Below are 20,089 nucleotides of genomic sequence, written 5' to 3'. Positions count from 1 at the left end.
CTTGTGTCATGCAGTAGTTTAGATAGTTTAGTGTCCTTTTTCTTTTGTAGAGAAGCAAAATGTGTGGTGTAAATGGCTTGTCTAGTTTTTGTAAAGTCCAGCCATGAGGAAGTTTGTGTATATAAATCTCCCCACTGTATTTTCCACTGAATGCATCCGATGAAGTGAGCTGTAGCTCACGAAAGCTTATGCTCAAATAAATTGGTTAGTCTCTAAGGTGCCACAAGTACTCCTTTTCTTTTTGCAAATACAGACTAACACGGCTGCTACTCTGAAAAACTCATGTGTTTGTGTGCATATAGTCTATGTATACACACACACACACTTAACTTTTGTTACATAACATGTGTTCCCACATTATCGTTAGGATGACATAGAACTTACAGTGGTGACACAGTGTAGTAATACTAGAATAGGGAAAAAAGCACTCAGAATGATAAGATGGTGACAGATTCACACTATGTGAGACCTGTGAAGTTTTGGCTTATCAGATAGGAACTTGAGAGAGAGCATTAAAATTCTCTGTAGAACAGGGTAGATACTGTAAAAACATTGTCTAAATATTTGTTTGAGGTGAACAGCTGGAGACTTCATATTTGCACAGACGAGATGCAAGCATCATGCCTCCAGGAGCTCTGGAGCAAAGGTGCTCATTAGTAGCCCTTGCTACATCTTTTGAAAAATTGTGGCATGTGGTCCTCCAGCACAGCATTCCAGATGGTGTCCAGTGTGAAGACTGGGGGTTGGCGCCTTGGCCAGGCCTCCACTTTACAGATATGCCACCTCTGAGGTACTGAATGCAGCAAGCAGTGTTAGTGTTACTTGCCAGTGCTTAAGGAGTGCTGACCATGATGGCTGTCTGCTCTGCAGAAGCAATGAAAAGAAAAGTTCCCAGTGACCTCTCCTTCGTCTAAGGCTTGATCTAGAGCTCATTGAAGACAGTCAGATTCTTTTAGTTGACTTTAATGCCCCTAATATAACCATCAGTTTGGGAGCAAAATGTGTTTCCTAAATTGAAGAATTATTGGCACACTTCCATTATTACCTAGATGCTTACAGCTCCAGGGTCACATAGTTACCTTAGCTTTGTTATTTGGATCTGCAATGCATTTGTATCAGGTGTTACTGATTATCAATTTAATGCCCATGCAATTATCATTTTTATCATTAGTGTTTTGCAGGTGCACAGGCTCATTTCTTTTCATGTTCTACTCCAGGGTACAAAATTTAGCTCTGTATATCTGGCAGTGGCAGCTGGATCTTTTAAATGATCAGAATAGGACAGTCAGGTTATGTAATGCACCACAATGACTTCCTTAGCCATAAAATGCATTGTCATGGATCAAAAACAGGTTCAGAAACAGAAAGCAAAGAGTAGGAGTAAATGGTCAGTTTTTATCATAACCAGAGGTTAACTGCAGGATGCTCCTTGGTTCTGTATTAAATCCCATGTTGATAAATATTAATGATCTGAAATGGGCATGAGTAATGATGTAGCAAAACTTGCTGATGAAAGTTATTTAGGTTAGTCAGCACCAGAACAGACTTTGGGGAACTTCAGAGAGATGTAAACAAGCTGCATGAATGGGCAACATGATGGCAAATGAAATTCATCCTAATGCACATTGGAGGGAAAACGATAGTAATTCCTGGCTCTTACATGGCACTTTTCAGCAATAGATTTCAAAGTGCTTTCCAAAAGGAGGTCTCATCATCCTTATTTTACAAATAGGGAAGCTGAAGCACCCAGTGGGAAAAGTGACTTGCCCAAGATCACTCAGCAGGCTTGTGGCAGAACTGGGAATAGAACCCAGATCCCTAGTCCTTGGCACTATCCTCTAGGCCATACTACAGCATGCTGTATTAAAATATTCATATACAGGGTTCTAGATTAATTCTATCAGTTGAAGAAAGGGACCCATGCATCATTTATAGACAGCTTGGTGAAGACCTCTGCTCAATGTGTAACTGCAGTCAAAAGGCAAACAAAATGCTAGGATGCATAGGGATGGAATGGTGAATACTATAAAGTGTATAACAATGTCTTTGAATAAATCCAATGGTGCAGCCTCATCTGGAATACTGTATGCAGTACTCATCACTGCATCTCAAAAAGGACAGTGCTGACCTAAATGGGGTTCAGAGAGAGTGAGAGGAAGGGAAGAAACACCTTCCTGTGAAGACAGAAAGGAAATGAATCAGAGAAAGGAAATGAACAAGAGGGGGCATGGTAAAAGTATATGAAATAATGAATGATATAGAGAATTGAGACCAGGAACTTCTGTTCTTCATGTCTCATAACATGAGAACAAGGGGATATTCAATGAAAGTAAAAGTTGGGAAATTCAAAACTGATACTTTTTTATGAAACATGTAAGTAAACCTGAGAACTCATTTCTGCAGGAAACCAATAACTTAAAAATATTCACAAAGGGATTGGATACTTATGCAGATATCAAGAATATCCAGAATTTTCATAATTAATTAAAACAAATTTTTGGAAGATTATTAAATTTATGCTTCACGGCTTAAGCCAATCTCTAAATATTAGAGATCAAGATGGGATTTATGTTAGAGGTAGAGGTAAATTATCCCACATCTACCTACTGTGGATTTCTTATACTTTCCTCTGAAGTCTCTGGTACTGACAGGATACAGGACTAGATAGACCTTGAATCTGATCCAGTATGAAAATTCCCATGTTCCTAAGAAATACAGGAGGGGAGTCCTATGTTTTTTGCTCCTGAGTGGTACATGCTAGACATGCATGTAGATTAGGGAGCCTTGAGAATAGAATGTGTGCTCTTATATAAAGTTTACCTTCTTTTGTATCCAGTCTAAATTAACTGGTTCTGTTTGTATTTCCATCAATGGAGGAATGATAAGCAAGTTGTATGGTTTTGGAAGAGGAGTGAATGATTGGTGATCTGCTGGAGATGCTAGGATTGAAAGATTCCTTACCCCATCTCTACTTACTCCTGTGTGATATATATGGGGCTTGCTAGATACAGTTAAACTCAGGATTTTCTTCCTCAAAATAGTCTTATCAAGGAAGAATAAAAACAGGCAACAGCATTTCTGGTAAAGGTTTTGTATTGCCCAATTCATTATTCTGCTTTATTTAATTCCCTCCCCTGCCCTAATTTCATGTTCAGAAAAGACGTATTATCCCACATTTGCTCTCAGAAATTAAGCTGGCTTTTATCCGGTGTAGACCAAATTCCCTAGATAATCCATCCATTTCTTAAAAGATACAAACGCATTGCTCAGCTTCTGGAATTATGGTCTTTGTGCACTCTGTCATTATTCCTTGTCATTATAAGTTTAAGTGAGAGCATTTGGTCAGAGCAATGCTATTGGCAATGGTACTCAGCATGAGGTCTCTTCTGCCTCATGAGATTTGTAGAGCATTTACAGTACGTATCATCAGAGAAAAAAAAGTTGATTCCCTTATATACTGGTCACTGTTAAAATATAGCATTTGCAAACAGATACCACATCTTGGTAGTACAACAGTTTTTCACTCTATATTTAGACTAGGAAATATCTGTGGTAATTGTGATAACAAACAAGGTTTTTACTATATGATACCCCATCTTTGCGGGGTGGGGGGGAGGGGCGGAGGAGGGAATAAAATCAACAGTAATGACTATTTTCTGAAAGGCAAGAGCCTGATTTCCAATGCTTCAAAATGTGTGCTGTCAGTTACATTCAAGCAAAGTGAATAGAAACTGGACCACATTGTGCCACCCTCCATAAGGCTACTTTACACTACACCAGCAGCACTAAGCAGCCCTATAACCAGCTTTCCCTGCTACACAAACATTTTTCTTATACAGAGGAATATTCAGGTAGCTTATATCTTCTATATCTGGGATATGTCTGGCTCTAATAATGGTCCCTTGGGACAGAGGGACATTACCTGGTGACATAGCTTAGAGACATAGCTAAGGCTGCACTGAATTGGGCCAAAGGCTGATTGAGCTTTGCATTAATAGATGACCTCCTGAGGTCCCTTCCAACCCTGATGTTCTATGATTCTATGATTCATTCATTATCTCCCAGCCACAGATATTGGGAATGGAGTGCAAAAGTGGCATACAGCCAATTTTGTCCCTTCCCCTCTAGCCCTGTCCTGAGTGCTGCTCAGCCAGACTCATGGACCTGGTCTAGTGGATGTAAAAGATTGTACCCCAATTTTGCATTAGTTTTGCACTGGTGTAAATGCATGCAGTGCATTAAATGCATAGCCAGACAGACCCCAACTCAGAAGAGTCAGAGATTCAATTCAGAAAAATCCTCCAAACTTCAGATGCTTATCTGAAACTAATTTGAATTTATGCAAACATTTCTCTTCCACCTCAACACATCCATCCCTCCTTTTTCCATCCTTCTCTCTTCCACTTAGATTCAACCATATTCTCCATTAATTCATTAGCACTTATTTGTATTACAATAGTGCCTAGAGGCCCAAATCAGAATCAGGACCAGAGTCTGCTAGGCTGGTTTTACCCCCAAAGGAATTCTAATCTTAAAACAAAGTAGGTGAGTATAATACACAATAGGAGTGGATATAAGATCACATATGTACAAAGGTCATTGTGCTCACAGATTGAACCAAAGCTCTGAATCGTCTGACTCTCAAAAGCCTTGAACCTGGCGGATACATTTATTCTGACTTGGTAGTGACTTCAGCTTCCAGAACCCTCGCCGGCATTCCACCTCCAAACACAGTGATCACGAGCTAATCCTCCAGCCTGGCCTAGTAACTCCTGTACATTATTAATAAGGATGCTGTTTCTCAATTCTTGCCCAGCTTCCCACGCAGTAGCCAATAGATTAACAGGATATTTTTTCAGATATACACACAGTCTGCTCCAGGGTCTTGGCATATCTAATAGTCTAGGGCTGGCTGCTGTCGTCATATATCATACATTATGGGGTTTCAGCTGATCAGTGGCATTACAAGATACATCATGCTTCTCTAGCCACCTAAGTCCAGCCCAAAGAGATTTGAAGGTAGCTGCCAGTCTAGCAGAGACATTAATGCCTGCTTGGAAACCCAAAGTAGACTTCAGAATATTAGCATAGGTTGTTGGATGTTGAAGATTGGTTAGAGGGTATTTATCTGCACCGATGTTGAGCTTAAAATAGTATGTTATTTAGTTCACTTGAGTTTTTGGACAGTGATGTTTGCTTTTTCTCTTCCTCGCTTCCTTCTGTGATCTGGTTCACCCATCTGCACTATGTGACAGATTCCCAGCTGTGGTAAATTACCATTGCTCCATTGCCTTCTGTGTAGCTGTGCTGAGGATCTGGTTTTTAGGTTCATGCCTCAAGAGAGTAAACAGTTTCTGGTTAAAAACTGTGGGTAAAATGGATTATAGGTAATGCCAAATATAATGCTCTAAATATATGAACTAATGTCTGTGGAAGAATAACTTCCCCTGAAGATTAAGCTAGTTAGTTTGATGAGATGATCCTATCAGTTTCTTGAGAGAACTTTAATTTAGAGCTGCGTAGAAAATGGTTTTCCATCCTGTAAATCGTTTTGAGATTTTGAAATGTTTTTTCCATCTTGAATCAGGATGAAAAGTCAAAAATCACAAAAATATTTGCAAACCAAAAAATAAAAGGGGGAGTTGTTATTCTGTGGGAAGGGCTCTCCCTTTTTTGTTGTTGTTATTGGCAGGTTTCAATTTCATTCCAATTCAGAATTGGAAAACTTTTAAAATAGCGAATAACATTGCAGGCAGAAAAACCATTTCTTCCCTACTTCTAGTTGTAGGTACGTAGAATTTGCAATGAATATGGGAAATTTACTGAAAACCCTCAGTAGCAAGTTCTAATTAACTTCTGTATACTTTACTCTATCTGTAATATGGGTATAAATAAATAATACCCATTTTACAGAATTGTGTGAGATTTAATGAATTAACTGTAAAGCACTGTTGACATCCTCAGATAAGTCAACTGATAAGTACATACAATTATTACAATAGAGTATGTATTACTATTAATTAACTTACTTGAATCACTGCAGGACTGTCAGTAATAACAGACTTTTTTAGCTGAGAGATGGTATAAAAACTGAGTAACAAAAACAGGACACAAATTGAAAAGGATGAATTTTTGTTTTTGTAATTTTAACTTCTAAAAACCTTTATCAATATTTTTCTTAGAACCTGAAGTCAAAAAAGAAGAAAAGCCAGCAAAGCCAGGTAACAGTTCATAGACTTCAATGGGTGAAAGTAGCTCAAGGGAGGGAGAGTCAGAGCAGCAGCAGAAGTACTTACAGCACTTGGTTTTAAGCCATCAGAACACTTGCTGTGATCACACTCTTGAACTTATCACATTCATGGCTAGATCCTGAACTGAAAGACAGGAATAAGGCAATTGCCTTGGGAGGTAGGATGCTAATGCTGTGAGACTTGCCCCTGGTTATGGATCTATCATTTAGAAAGAAATGTTCGGGGAATTTGCTATATAGAATCCCATTTCAAAGAGTTTAATATTTTCCCCTCTTTTTCCACAATTATTTTTCTCTCCCCTTCCATGGTCTCTCCTCACAGAAATAAGAAAATATGCATTTTTTACAGACTTTCCTTAAGTCAAATAAAAAACCTTCACATTTCATTTCCTTTTGTAATTTTTATATCCTGTTTCTGTTGATTATTTCCTCTTCTACTCTGTCCTCATATCTTCTCCTTCACTGAGATAATTTTTGCAGCAAGGGCAGATGGAGAAATTCTCAGATAGGTATCTGAACAAGAGCAAGCTGTTTCCACTGACCTACCTTTCACCAGTATGGAGGATCAAGTTGAAGGAGAGGCTCGTCTTCATCTTTTAAATACTCTTCTTGCTTTAGATATTTTTGGACCCCACCATTAAGTCTCTCCTCAGTTTTAGAATGTCAAACAGCTAGGGCAGCTCAGGGAGAAACAGCAGTAGGGAGAGCGGACAGGCTGTTGCTACAACTGCCAGTACTAAACAAAATTTGCAACTGAAGGAAAAGGGAGATGTTACCTCCAACAGATATCTACTGTTGCTTGAAAGAGACCACTTGGCTCTTGTCATACTTTAATTTCAGCTGCTCTGTGATGCCTACATGGAGAACATTGTCTTTTAGTGGCAACCTCCCACCTATTACCACCTTTTTGCTTATTCTATCATTCTCCAAAATTTGCCAGAGGCCAAAAATGTGTTTCTCTGACTAGCAATAACATTCAGGGGCATTTGGTAGTTTTGGCTTAAGGATAATTTTTTTCCACAGCTGTAAAAATAATAGATGTGCTTAGCCTGTGATCTAAAATCGAGAGGCTCATTACCTGACATGTATCTGGCTCCCTACACACTTGAGTTCAATTAGGACTATATCAGCTTGCATGTATGTCACGTTGCAAACATAAACCATATGTACATGCAGCCCTCTCCAATTATTCCTTATTTCAATACGCACCCTTCGTCTAGGAAAGCAAGAATAATGAGACCTACCGAGAGACGAGTAGTCATAAAAAATGAAGGGGTGAAGATGGAGTGACACTTTCTAATGATGATACATAGTGTGTATAGCATATATCAAATAGGAAGGAATATGAAAGACAGAAAAGAGCAGAATTAGGCAGGTGAAAGCTAAAGTAATTCATCTGTGCTTCCAAGTGTGAGTAATACTGACATGGCATTCTGAGGCACAGATTTTGCATGGGAATGATGTTCTGACCACTTCAGTTCAAAAAGAAGGGATCTATCTTAGACCTGTGCAACCTGAGCCCTGGAAAATGGACTCTACTTCAGCTGTGCAGTTCACAGTTGCACTTTGACTTATTTCAGTGAAAGAGTTCCTGGATCAGTGAGATGAGCATTTAACCATGTAAGTTTCTAAAGGGAATGAGGCAACACCTCATTCCGACCCTTCATATGAAAAAGCTTCTTAATTCTCCACTTTGTCCATGTTACAGCTTAAGTCAATGTAATTTACTTTCCTCTGAGGTGTGAACTTCCCACTCCCCCCATGAGCAATGTATGATGGGGTAACATGATTTTGGTAATTAATTGATCTTGGGCTATCAGTGGTAAATAGGCCCAATGGCCTGTGATGGGATGTTAGATGGGGTGGTATCTGAGTTACTACAGAGAATTCTTTCTTGGGTATGTGGCTGGTGAGTCTTCCCCACATGCTCAGAGTTCAGATGATCACCATATTTGGGGTCGGGAAGGAATTTTCCTCCAACGCAGATTGGCAGAGGCCCTGGGGGTTTTTCGCCTTCCCCTGCAGCGTGGGGCATGGGTCACTTGCTGGAGGATTCTCTGCACCTTGAAGTCTCTAAACCATATTTGAGGACTTCAATAGCTCAGACATAGGTGAAAGGTTTATTACAGCAGTCGGTGGGTAAGATTCTATGGCCTGCGTTGTGCAGGAGGTAAGACGAGATGATCATAATGGTCCCTTCTGACCTTAAAGTCTACGAGTCTGTGAGTAACTTACATCAACTTAAAGTGCTGTCTACACCATGCTGTGTTGGTGGGAGATGCTCTCCCATTGACATAGCTTCTGCCTCTCATTAAGGTGGAGTAATTATGTCGACGAGAGAGTGCTCTCCTGTCAGCATAGCGCATCTTCACCAGACTCGCTAAATCAACACCGCTGCATCGATGCAGTAGTGAAGACAAGCCCAACTTTCAAATCTCAGTGCATTGGAAGTTGCAGTTCAGGGGAACTGGGACAGTCCAGTAGATTGGTGATGGGATATAGAGTACTTCATCTTTTGGGCACCTTTCCAAATGCAGCTCAAATACAGCAAGTCTTTAGCAACTCACTTCACACAAAAAGAAAAGGAGGACTTGTGGCACCTTAGAGACTAACACACTTATTTCAGCATAAGCTTTCATGAGCTACAGCTCACTTTATCGGATGAGCTTATGCTCAAATAAATGAGTTAGTCTCTAAGGTGCCACAAGTACTCCTTTTCTTTTGGCGGATACAGACTAACACGGCTGCTACTCTGAAACCTCACTTCACACAGACCACCAATCTCTGTTAGATCGGACTGGAGAAACTTTGACAGAACTATATTTTGTTGGAATATGCAGTTCCATCAGAACTGAAATGCTTCATGAAATTGGGTCAGTCTGGCCAGCAGTTTGTTTTGGAAGAAAACCAAAGAGAAAATATTTCAACAATGTCAAAACGTTCAGAATGAAATGTTTTGATTTTTCTTTTTGAAGTGACTTTCTTTAAGTGTTTTAAATTTTGTGTTAAATGATATGTATTGTACAAAAATGTGAAGTCCTTTCAAAACAAAAAATCAAAGTGTTTCATTCTGAACATATTGAATTATTACTATTACATATTATAATATACAATTTCTTTAAAGAAAATTGATATCCAAACATTGTTTCAAATTATCTGAATTTCAGACAATTTCAAAAATTTCCCTTCATGGAGAATTTCCAAATTTTCAGTTTTCATTCTCATTCGGAACTAAGCCAAATTTTCAGTGCTTCACACAACAGGACTTCCAACTTTCACACAGCTCTAATCTCAGTCCATTTTATAGCACCCCCATCACTCATACATTTGTTGACAGTATTCAGGACTGAATAGGAATGGCAGCTGAATCACTGTGACACATTCACAATGTTGTCTTTCCAGGTCTTTGTTAGGGCATGATAGCAGGGCGTTTTAGGAAGTCTTGCATTGACCATCTGCGCTGCACCGGGGCTAGATTGAGTAACCCATATTCACTTTGTTGGTGAGCACTTACTCTCATGAGTAGTCCCATTAAAGTCAATAAGACTACTTGTAGCTGAAATTTATCCCTGTGTACAAGGGATTGTGCAACCCCTGTGATCCCCAGTGGAGCCATATTGGAATACCTAAACAGGACACAACTGGTGCACAGGCCTTGTAAGGAGGAATTTAACAGTATAAATGCCCAACAACATGAGTAATAGTTGCAGAATCTAGCCCTTTGTGAACAAAAAGAGGACTTCACTCTTCAGTGCTATTGGTCTAGCATCTTTCACCAACATTAAATTCATTTAAAAATAGTTAAGAAAATTAATAATTAGGCCCAGCTATATGTAACACAGAAGAGGAGGCAATAGGAAAATATGTGGGATGTAATTTTGATCCTGTTATAATGAATATGTGATGGCATAGTAAATCTACAGAAACCACAGTTATTGTTGTTAGCTAATACCACACAAGTGAAGTATGAGGAATAGAACACAGGCACTCCAGCTCCAGAATGCAAGCCTCTGCCACATGAGCTAAAAGTCAATCCCTACCAATTACTACTAGTGGCTTTTATCCTTTGTAGGGCAACTAATCAAGATTAGTGGTGCACACTGATAAATATACATTGGTCAGACAACTGGCAAGTACACTACACTATCCCCTCTTATTATGTGGAAAAATCAAGATATTCCACAAACTGAAGAAGACCCAGACTGTAATGGATTTAGGAATGCTTAGCTCCCATGCTGACCAGATAAATTGAAAGGCAGTCTTCCTGTTATTGAAGCACCTGGCCATGACAATATGGGATACAGTATAGTTGAACATGCAGTTTAGTAATACGACTTAAGTCTACATTCTGTATAGTTTACTATATCTGTATTTACCTAACATGCCACTCTGCTCTAAAAGGTGATAGATAGGAAGTTGTAAATAGATCTATAGATTATGTATATATTGATTACTTAAGAATCCTTAGTTATCACTTTGAGAGTTGACAGGTTCTTATCCCAAAATCATGCACAGTATTATTCAAATTATTGTGTAGTTGGGAACCCCGATGTGCACAGTTGCAACATTCACACTATAGGAACTCCTCTGTATTTACAAATAGTTTATGAATATATTTAGCACAGTCACAAACACTCCAACTCAGTAAGATAGATAGAGATACTACAGAATGTACATCTGCACATCCATATACCCACACCATTCCTTGCAGAACAACCTGAAATGCTAGCCATCATCTTTCTCATTACCATCATCTTCTCCCTCAGCTTCTGTACCCAATGACTGGAGGATAGCTAATGTGACACCAATTTTTTTCCAGAGGTGATCCTGGCAATTACAGGCTGGTAAGCCTGACTTCAGTACCGGGCAAACTGGTTGAAACTATAGTAAAGAACAGAATTGTCAGACACATAGATGAACATAATTTGTTGGGGAAGAGTCAACCTGATTTTTGTAAAGGGAAATCATGCCTCACCAATCTACTAGAATTCTTTGAGCGGGTGGCGGGGGTTGTCAACAAGCATGTGGACAAAGGGGACAAATCCAGTTAGATTTTCAGGAAGCATTTTCAGGTCCCTCACCAAAGGCTTTTAAGCAAAGTAAGCAGTCATGGGATAAGAGGGAAGGTCCTCTCATGGATTGTTAACTGGTTAAAAGATAGGAAACAAAGGGTAGGAATAAATGGTCAGTTTTTGGAATGGAGAGAGGTAAATAGTGGTGTCCCCCAGGAGTCTGTACCGGGTCCAGTCCTATTCAATATATTCATAAATGATCTGGAAAAAAGGGTAAACAGTGAGGTGGCAAAAGTTGCAGATGATACAAAATTCCTCTACATAGTTAAGTCCCAGGCAGACTTCAAAGAGCTACAAAAGGATCTCTCAATACTGGGTGATTGGGCAACAAAATGGCAGATGAAATTCAATGTTGATAAATGCCAAGTAATGCACATTGAAAAACATAATCCCAACTATATATATAAAATGATGGGGTCTAAATTAGCTGTTACCACTCAAAAATAGATCTTGGAGTCACTGTGGATAGTTCTCTGAAAATATCCACTCAATGTGCAGCGGCAGTCAAAAAAGTGAACAGAATGTTGGGAATTATTAAGAAAGGGACAGATAATAAGACAGAAAATAAAATATTGTCTCTATATAAATCCATGGTATGCTCACATCTTGAATACTGTGTGCAGATGTGGTTGCCCCATCTCAAAAAAGATATATTGGACTTGGAAAAGGTTCAGAAAAGAGCAACAAAAATGATTAGGGGTATGGAATGGCTGCCATATGAGGAGAAATTAATAAAATTGGGATTTTTCATCTTGGAAAAGAGACGACTAAGGAGGGATATGATTGAGGTCTATAAAATCATGACTGGTGTGGAGAAAGTAAATAAGGAAGTCCTTACTCCTTCTCATGACACAAGAATTAGGGGTCACCAAATGAAATTAATAGGCAGAAGGTTTAAAACAAACAAAGGGAAATATTTTTTCACACAACACACAGTCAACCTGTGGAACTCCTTGCCAGAGGATTTTGTGAAGGCCAAGACTATAACAGTATTCAAAAAAGATCTAGATAAATTCATGGAGGATAGGTCCATCAGTGGCTATTAGCCAGGATGAACAGGGATGGTGTAGGGGATTTGCCCCTTTTCTTTATTTGTATTCCTCACCTTATTAGTGTTGGAGTGTCTATAACAGTATTCAAAAAAGATCTAGATAAATTCATGGAGGATAGGTCCATCAATGGCTATTAGCCAGGATGAACAGGGATGTTGTAGGGGATTTGCCCCTTTTCTTTATTTGTATTCCTTACCTTATTAATGTTGGAGTGTCTTTCTTCTATAGGTTAGTATCTCAGTGATCTCAACTTATTATCATATGTGTTGATTCGTTACCATGGCCCTCTTGTGGTTAGGTAGTTGATGTACCTGTTATATAAGTCAACTCATTGTCATGACATTCTTATGGTTGGATCATGTACCTGTCATCAGAACTTCCTCTTAAACACTCTATTTTTGGCTCCCCAATACTTGTTTCCATTGGCTGCTTATCTGTCAAAGTTTATCTGTTCAAAAGTCATAGGCCTCAAGCCTTACTCTAACTTGCTGAAGCTAATGTCTTACAGGATACAGGTCTGTAGGTTCCTTGCATTACTGCTGAATATAATGCAAAGCAGAAAATATAATAAAGGCCAGCTAGACCACTGGGCTACAAAGTGGAATACCTAAATCTACTACTGAGACATGTATTACACATGCTCATGAGAGAAAACGTGTATTCTTTTAATCATCAGGTTAAACTTTCTGGGATTCCTCTCTTAAAATATAGGCAGCATATTATTTTTTTAAATATAAAAAATAAACAACAGGCAATAAACAACAGCCACCAGATGGAACTCATATGGTTACTTGAACTGAAGGTTAGGGTAGTCATTCTAGCTAAGTCAGAGAAAAAGCATAGTAACTCTGTCTGTACTATAAGAGGACATTTTCCAGGAAATCTATGCTATTGGCAAGGAAATTCCAGTTACCGGAACATGTTTATTTTTGCTTTTGTACAAATCTACTCATGCCAAAAGAGTTATTTCATTTAATAGGTGGCTTTTCTTATGTACTCAGAAAGTGCAAAAATCAATGCTTTTCCATGCTGAAAGATCAAAACATAGCTGTTTTCAAGAAATGTTGTTCTTGGGAAGCAGTCTAAGCCCTCACACGACACTGACTCAGGCAGTTACCTAGGAATTCACAGAGTTGGGTGAGCCAGCTAACTGGGTTCTGCACCCTGTACCCTGTTTGGCCACATGATCTTGACCCTCATTGACTGGTGACCATATATAAACTTCCTGCTTCCTTTCTAGTCTTGTTTGAGTAATAAGCCATTGCCTTCTAGTTGCTACTCAGACCCTGTTTGACCCTGCTTTCCCTGATCCTGCCAGCTACCTCACTGTATGTTTCCCTTGGATTGGATCTTCTGGCTATTGGACTGCTTGCATGAATTCTGACCACTGATTTGGACTGCACTTTGACCTGCCTAATCCCTGGGCATTACAGTCCAAAAGTTTCTGAGAAAAGCTTTTCACCAGGAAGTGCCAGTTCATTGAAACTGAAACTTTTCTTGCAAAAGGGTTAGTTTCTACCAAATTTTCAGAGGGACCTGAGAAACACAGATTCAAGCTGTCCGAATCCCAGATGGCCAGTTGACTTAGGAACAGATGCAGGCTGGAGCAGCAGTTGGTCAGCATGGAAACAGGCATGGGCTCGAGCTGCAGTAAGAGCAGTCTGTTGGAACTATTGGCAATAGGGGAAAGTTCCCAGCCAGGTAGGGACTGTGAGTAGGGTGGAGAAACTGCTTCCCTTAGGAGCCTAGATGCCTGCTGTGGATCACCTGGGTGGGTCCTTGCCTGTAGGTTGGCTGACCCCTGGCAGAATGGGGTGGGGCTTATCACAAGACTTGCAGGTAATTGCCTCTGATGACTCCTCACACTCTCTGGTTTAGGAATGACTGATCAGGCTTAAGCAGGCAAAAGCTCAAAGGTAACTCTGGTTTAGGCAGGTTCTGAGGTAACTCATCTCATTCTGCTCTGTGTGATTCTCCCAGGAGAGTGGCTATTCTGTGGGAAGTCCCTCCCTGGATTTTTTTGTTGACAGGTTTCAATTTCATCCCAGTGCGGAACTGGAAAACTTTCATAATAGCAAAAACAATTTTGCAGGACAGAAAAAACATTTCCTGCCTAGTTCTAGTTGTATATATGTAGAATTTGCAATGAATATGGGAAAATTACTGAATACTCTATAGCCCTCAGTAGCAAGTTCTAATTAATTTTTGTGTACTTTACTCTATCTGTAATATGGGTACACATAAATACCCATTTTACCGAATTGTGAGAGACTTAATGAATTAATAACTGTCAAGTACCGTTGATATCCTCAGATAAGTCAATTGTTATGTACATAAAATTATTACAATAGAGTATGTATTACGATTAATTATCTTACTCGAAGTACTACAGGACTGTCAGTTATAACAGACTTTTTTAGCTGAGAGATGGTATAAAAACTGAGTAACAAGAATAGGACACAAATTGAAATGAAGGAATTTTTGTTTTTTGAAATTTTAACTTCTAAAAATCTTTTTATTAATATTTTTCTCAGAACCTGAAGTCAAAAAAGAAGAAAAGCCAGCAAAACCAGGTAATAGTTTATAGACTTCAATGGGTGATACATACAGAATATCTATTCTCACCAGATCCTAAATTAGGGACCAAAGCCAAAATTTTCAGTCCTCTGTGCCTAAAGGTAGGTTCCTAAATCCATATTTAAGCATCTAGGGTAAATGTTCAAAACTGCCTTTGGGATTGAGGAGCACAGGACCCACTCTCAATGGGGCTTAAGTTTTTAAGTTACTTAGGAGCTTTTGAAATTTTTACCCAAAATGACTTAGCCCAAACCCTTGCCATTGGTTACGTTTTTGTAACCCCACTTAAATGAAAATTGAGGGCATACTTTTAAATTAAAGAAAACATGTATTTATTTAGTAACACCAGTTTAAAATAGTTTACATCTATATCATTTTAGTTACTGTTATTATTACAATATGTTAAGCATTTTTTGCTTGTGTTAAAATACAACAGTAATTTATTCAGTCCTAGTTACAGACACAGTTAAGCTTGTGTTTTAATGATGATGCAATAGCTGTGATTGCTAAAATAAGAGGCCACCAACTATATAGAACTGTATTTTCACCGTTTGCTAGGTGTAATATATGTGCACTGGCACAATGTCAGCATTTTCATCATTATTCTGCTTAACTGTCGATCAGCACAACGTATTGAAAGACTTTGATGTGCTTACAACACATAGTTAATTAGCCAAACAGATTCCCCCACTGGGGAAACTATTACCATATTCCAACATGCAGAAAAATACTGCAAGTAAATGCTTTGAGGAGGACTGACTATTGAAATACCATTCCAAAGTTAATGAGTCTTGGATTTGACACTTTAAAAAATCCCCTACTTTAACTGTGTGATCATAATTTTCTGAAATGTGCTTTCGAAAGCTTGTAACTAATGCTGAAAAAATTAGTTAGTGGAGTTACAGACCAGTCATTATCCCTGTATCTTACCTCACAATTAATTTGGCTAGCACTATGGAAAAAAATCCCAGGAGCATTGTCAAAAGTTAATTAAATGTCAGTGTTTCAAGTAATATCATATGCACATATTTTTCCCCTGAAGTCCATCAGTATGTTCTTACTTTCCATAAATGTATGTGTTCTCCACATTTTAAAAGCCTCTATTCCACGTTAATTAAATTGCCTATTGAAGCATATGCACAAAGGTGCTGTTTTTTACACTTAATTGAAATTAGTCAGTAATAGAGAAGGGTCTGAACAGTGAAGTTCAGAACCAGATCTAAACTTTTTCCATGGGGCTTGGGTGTCAGATTTTGATTTGGTGCATTATAGAGATAACTGTCAGCTGTGAAATGTGCCTTGAAATATGTATTTTATTTTGGGGGTTTGGTCTGAGCTCATCTCTAAACAATAACAATGCTTGCACAGATGCATGGGCACCCTGTAGAAGAATGATGCCTTTGACCCCAATGATGTACCATGATTTCCCTGAAAACTGTTTTTAGTATACTTTAGGTATGTTCTATATGGGTTGTATGTTTCCTGTTATATAACATCAGGAAAATTGCATCTAAAGATCAGGCTTTAATAATTGCATTGAAAGAGTGTTCTTCAGGCATTTCAACACATGTGCCTAAGTTGCGAATACAGTGCACAAAAAAATCGGCCTTTAGCTGTAATTTCATCTCTCCGGTTCCCTCTATGGAAGATTTGTCCTCCTGGGAGTTTGAAACTTACAGTACTTTAAAGCCATTAACTTATACCTTTGTATGAAATTACTCTGTTTCAACAAGATCTGCATTTCCCAGTGCACTTCTATTGTTCATCTGACAAACTTGAGTGTAGGAAATGAGGGAAGATTTGAACCATTATTTCCGTTCCCTACAGGCATGCAGCTCAGATTCAAGCTGAAGTGGGTCCTCTCATAAAATATCTCTAAGTAGCCTCTAAGTAACCTCTTCTCTACCCCTATTGTTACACTCATACCAAGAAGTAGCAGAAAGTTTCTGTTTTCCTTCATATTTCTGTGTTACAGAGTGCTCCTGAGCTAAAACTTGAGAATACAGCTTAACCCCCACCAAAAAACTAAGGTTTGGAGTGTATATATAAGGCAATCCAAATGGAGATGGCACAGAAATAGAAATTATATGGAGTCAAATGTATCAGAATTGGCTTTGCTGCTTCTCTACTCTATCTGTAGGATAGAAAAAACTATGGCTTTCATTTGAGCACTCTGTTTTTTGTTGGAGAGCTACAGTATAAGGATTGGTTTACTGTAGTTTAATGCCCTGTAGAACCTAATAGCATTGGCCAATTATTAATTATAATGGTAAAGCAGAGCTTCTTTAAGGAGATTTGCCTTCATCACGGCACCACGTCATCGTGGTTAATGAGAAGAACAGTGGTGAAATTCTCCTCCATGGAGCTTTCTAGCTGTGCACAGGCCTACCAGAATAAACAGGAAGTAAGAGGAGGGATGGTCTCATGATTACAAGGCTAGCCAGGGACTTGGGAGACCTATGCTCCATTTCCTGCTTCACCACAGACTCTGTGTGACTTTAGGCATGTGCCTGCATTCCCCATTTTAATACAAGATGAATATTTCCTTCACTCACAGGGATGATGTGAAGATAATTACCTTGAAAACTGTGAAGTGTTGAGATACTGTATTAATGGGAACCATATTAGTACCTAAGATAGATAGGAGTTGTAAGGAAGGTTGAAAGGCCATTCTATGTTAAGGAGAGCTGTTTTAGTGGGTAATCTTGCTTTTTTCAAATTTCGTCCACAGGTTTTCTTTTGTCTAGTATACCAACCACCACTCTCTTTCCCTCTTACCTGTATCCCTTCAGTTGAGTTACTATTGCCCAAGGGCTATTGGAGCAATCTTAACTAGTACAGTGAAGAGCAGGGCAAGGAGGGCACAACTTCTTCTCTTTCCAATCAACCTGCTGCTTTTGATCTACTTTGTGGGTTATAATTTAGCTGCATGTGCGACAGGCAGGCCTTTCTGCAGAATCAGTCTTCCTGCTACTTAACTGGCATCTACTTTCCTAAGGCCTGCCAGGGCTCAGAAGAGAACAATTTATTTTGATGGATCAGATCCATTAATGTTGAAAACAGAGGGGAAAATGGCACATTGTGCTGCCCCCCTTGAATCAGTAGGCAATAACTTTACAAGAGTGGGTAAACTGGTCTAGGATAAGGTGATAAATCCTGATGAATTCCATTCTAAAGCTTTTTTTCAAATCTATTTAGTCTGAGATATATTGAAACTGTCCAAATATAATTAATCTCATTTTCCTGCCGGTTTGTTGATAACACATGTATTTCACAATCTGAAGCACCTTGTACCAACAAGGATAAAGCTGTTTCATTGAACCTTAAATTAAAACTGTACTGAAGATTAAGCAGAATCATATGACACATGTTAACTCATACTGCTCCCTGAAGTATGTTCCTTGGAAATTTTAAAAGGAACAAATCACATTCATATGGGAGAGAAGCTTTAATTCCCTAATTCAAGAAAGCATTTAAGTAGGTTCTTAAATTCCTTTCAAGGCACTTAGACTTGATCACATGATTAACTTTAGGCATGTGCTCATGTGCTTTTGTGGAGGGGGATGGATTTGAGCAAATGCTTAAATGTTTTACTAATAGGGACATCAGAGAGAGAAAGGCATTAAAAACTCTAGGTCTTTTTTACTTTTCTCACTTTGTTTTGGGATTCTGCATAGTCTCAAACATCACATTTTATTTGGAGAAGGATTTTTTTTGTATTACATCTTGATATTATTTATTCATTTACAGTGATTTTAGAAGCCAAAAAGGTGAAAGATGCTAAAGTAGTCCTTCATCCTGATGCTGAAGGTATGTCTTCATTTCTTGTTTTAAAGTTTCGGTCACATTTTAAAGAGAGACTCTATTTAAACACTTGAGGATGCTTCTGACATTCTTACTCATGCTGAATAGTACCTTACTCTCTAAGTAGCCCCACTGAAGTCAACAGGACTTCTTGTGGAGTAAGTGCTACATAACATGTGTAAGGGTCTCAGAATTTGGTTATTTTGTGCGTCGAGGTCTGAGGTGCAAATTCTAGGGAACAAGTTCTGCCTTTGGATGTCACAAAGAGACTTCTGTTGATCTCAGTTTCCCTTTTGGCCCTTTACTTGTCATTTAGTTACAGATAAATGTCAGGGTAGTGTGAGTTTAGGGTCCAATCCAAATCCCAGTAAAGTCAGCAGGAGTCTGTTGGGTAACTTCTTTGTTTAGAATATGCATTTAACTGTGCAGTCAAAGAATAAATTTCTCTAGCTATAAAACATCCGTATTATTTTGTTATCACTTAGTACAATAAATGGTTCTAGAATTACATCCATTTCACTTACTAATGAATTCTTTTTTATAATGCGTGTTCACAGTCTCACTCGGTCACACACAAACACAAAAATATGTTCGCTATCTGAATAGTAAACAACATGTCAAGTTTTCCATCTAGATGACAATAATCAGTAAGCAGGTTCTGCTTTCAGCCTTACCAATTTATGGTTCAATAAACTGAAGGATTTTTCTTCTCAATCCTTATCTGAAGCTAATTTACAGGAATATGCAGTATATAATTAATACCCTTCTGGCATTCAGAAGAGCAGGCAAGATTCAAACATAATTTGAATTCAATGTAAAAATAGTAACAGATGAAACTGCCAAGTCTGGTACCAAGATTAATTTTGTGGTCTGCAGAAGCATACTGACTTTTTTGTTTGGACTGATTTAACTTCACCCTGCAAAGGGCAGATGGCCTGAACAGCACAGTTGGAGGGTTGTGGCCTAGACTCTGAGACTCAGTGCCCAGCCTTTCCCTAAGGGGTCACTAGAGAGGTATAATCTGCCGCAATCCAAAATCAGGAGGAAAAGTGAAAATATAAATGTTTTTATGGAATGGAAAATTCTGAAAATTTTCAATTCAGAGATTGTCAAAATGCTTCATTTCAGTTTGGTTTGACATTAATCAGTGACCACCTGAGCTGCTGAAGTGCATCATGAGTGTAGTACAGTTGCTTCATTGCCCCCAGGCCTCGCTGTAGGCCAGGTTGCACAGTTGGACTACATCTCCCATGATGCACCTTGGCCATGAGACTCCTATGATGCACATGGCAGCCAGAGGGAAAACTACAGTGCATCATGGGAGGTATAGTCTG

At 38.8% G+C, this 20,089-nt stretch overlaps 1 protein-coding gene across 38 annotated transcripts in view; it reads left to right on the top strand.

Moving 5' to 3' along the window:
* Positions 1-20,089, top strand: part of TRDN (triadin) — a 312,608-nt gene that overhangs the window by 247,128 nt on the left and 45,391 nt on the right. For 36 of the 38 annotated variants that reach the window (XM_075126696.1, XM_075126709.1, XM_075126708.1 and 33 more), the window contains 3 exons: positions 6,183-6,221; positions 14,909-14,947; positions 18,702-18,761. In XM_075126696.1, the coding sequence (XP_074982797.1) occupies positions 6,183-6,221; positions 14,909-14,947; positions 18,702-18,761 (138 nt within the window). The remainder of the gene's footprint in view (positions 1-6,182; positions 6,222-14,908; positions 14,948-18,701; positions 18,762-20,089) is intronic. The other 2 variants (XM_075126699.1, XM_075126689.1) reach the window with 1 other exon arrangement.

Source organism: Caretta caretta, chromosome 3 (assembly GCF_965140235.1).
Source record: "Caretta caretta isolate rCarCar2 chromosome 3, rCarCar1.hap1, whole genome shotgun sequence".
Taxonomy (NCBI): domain Eukaryota; kingdom Metazoa; phylum Chordata; order Testudines; family Cheloniidae; genus Caretta; species Caretta caretta.
The sequence above is the reverse complement of the archived record's forward strand: the minus strand, read 5'-3'. Positions and strand labels throughout refer to the sequence as shown.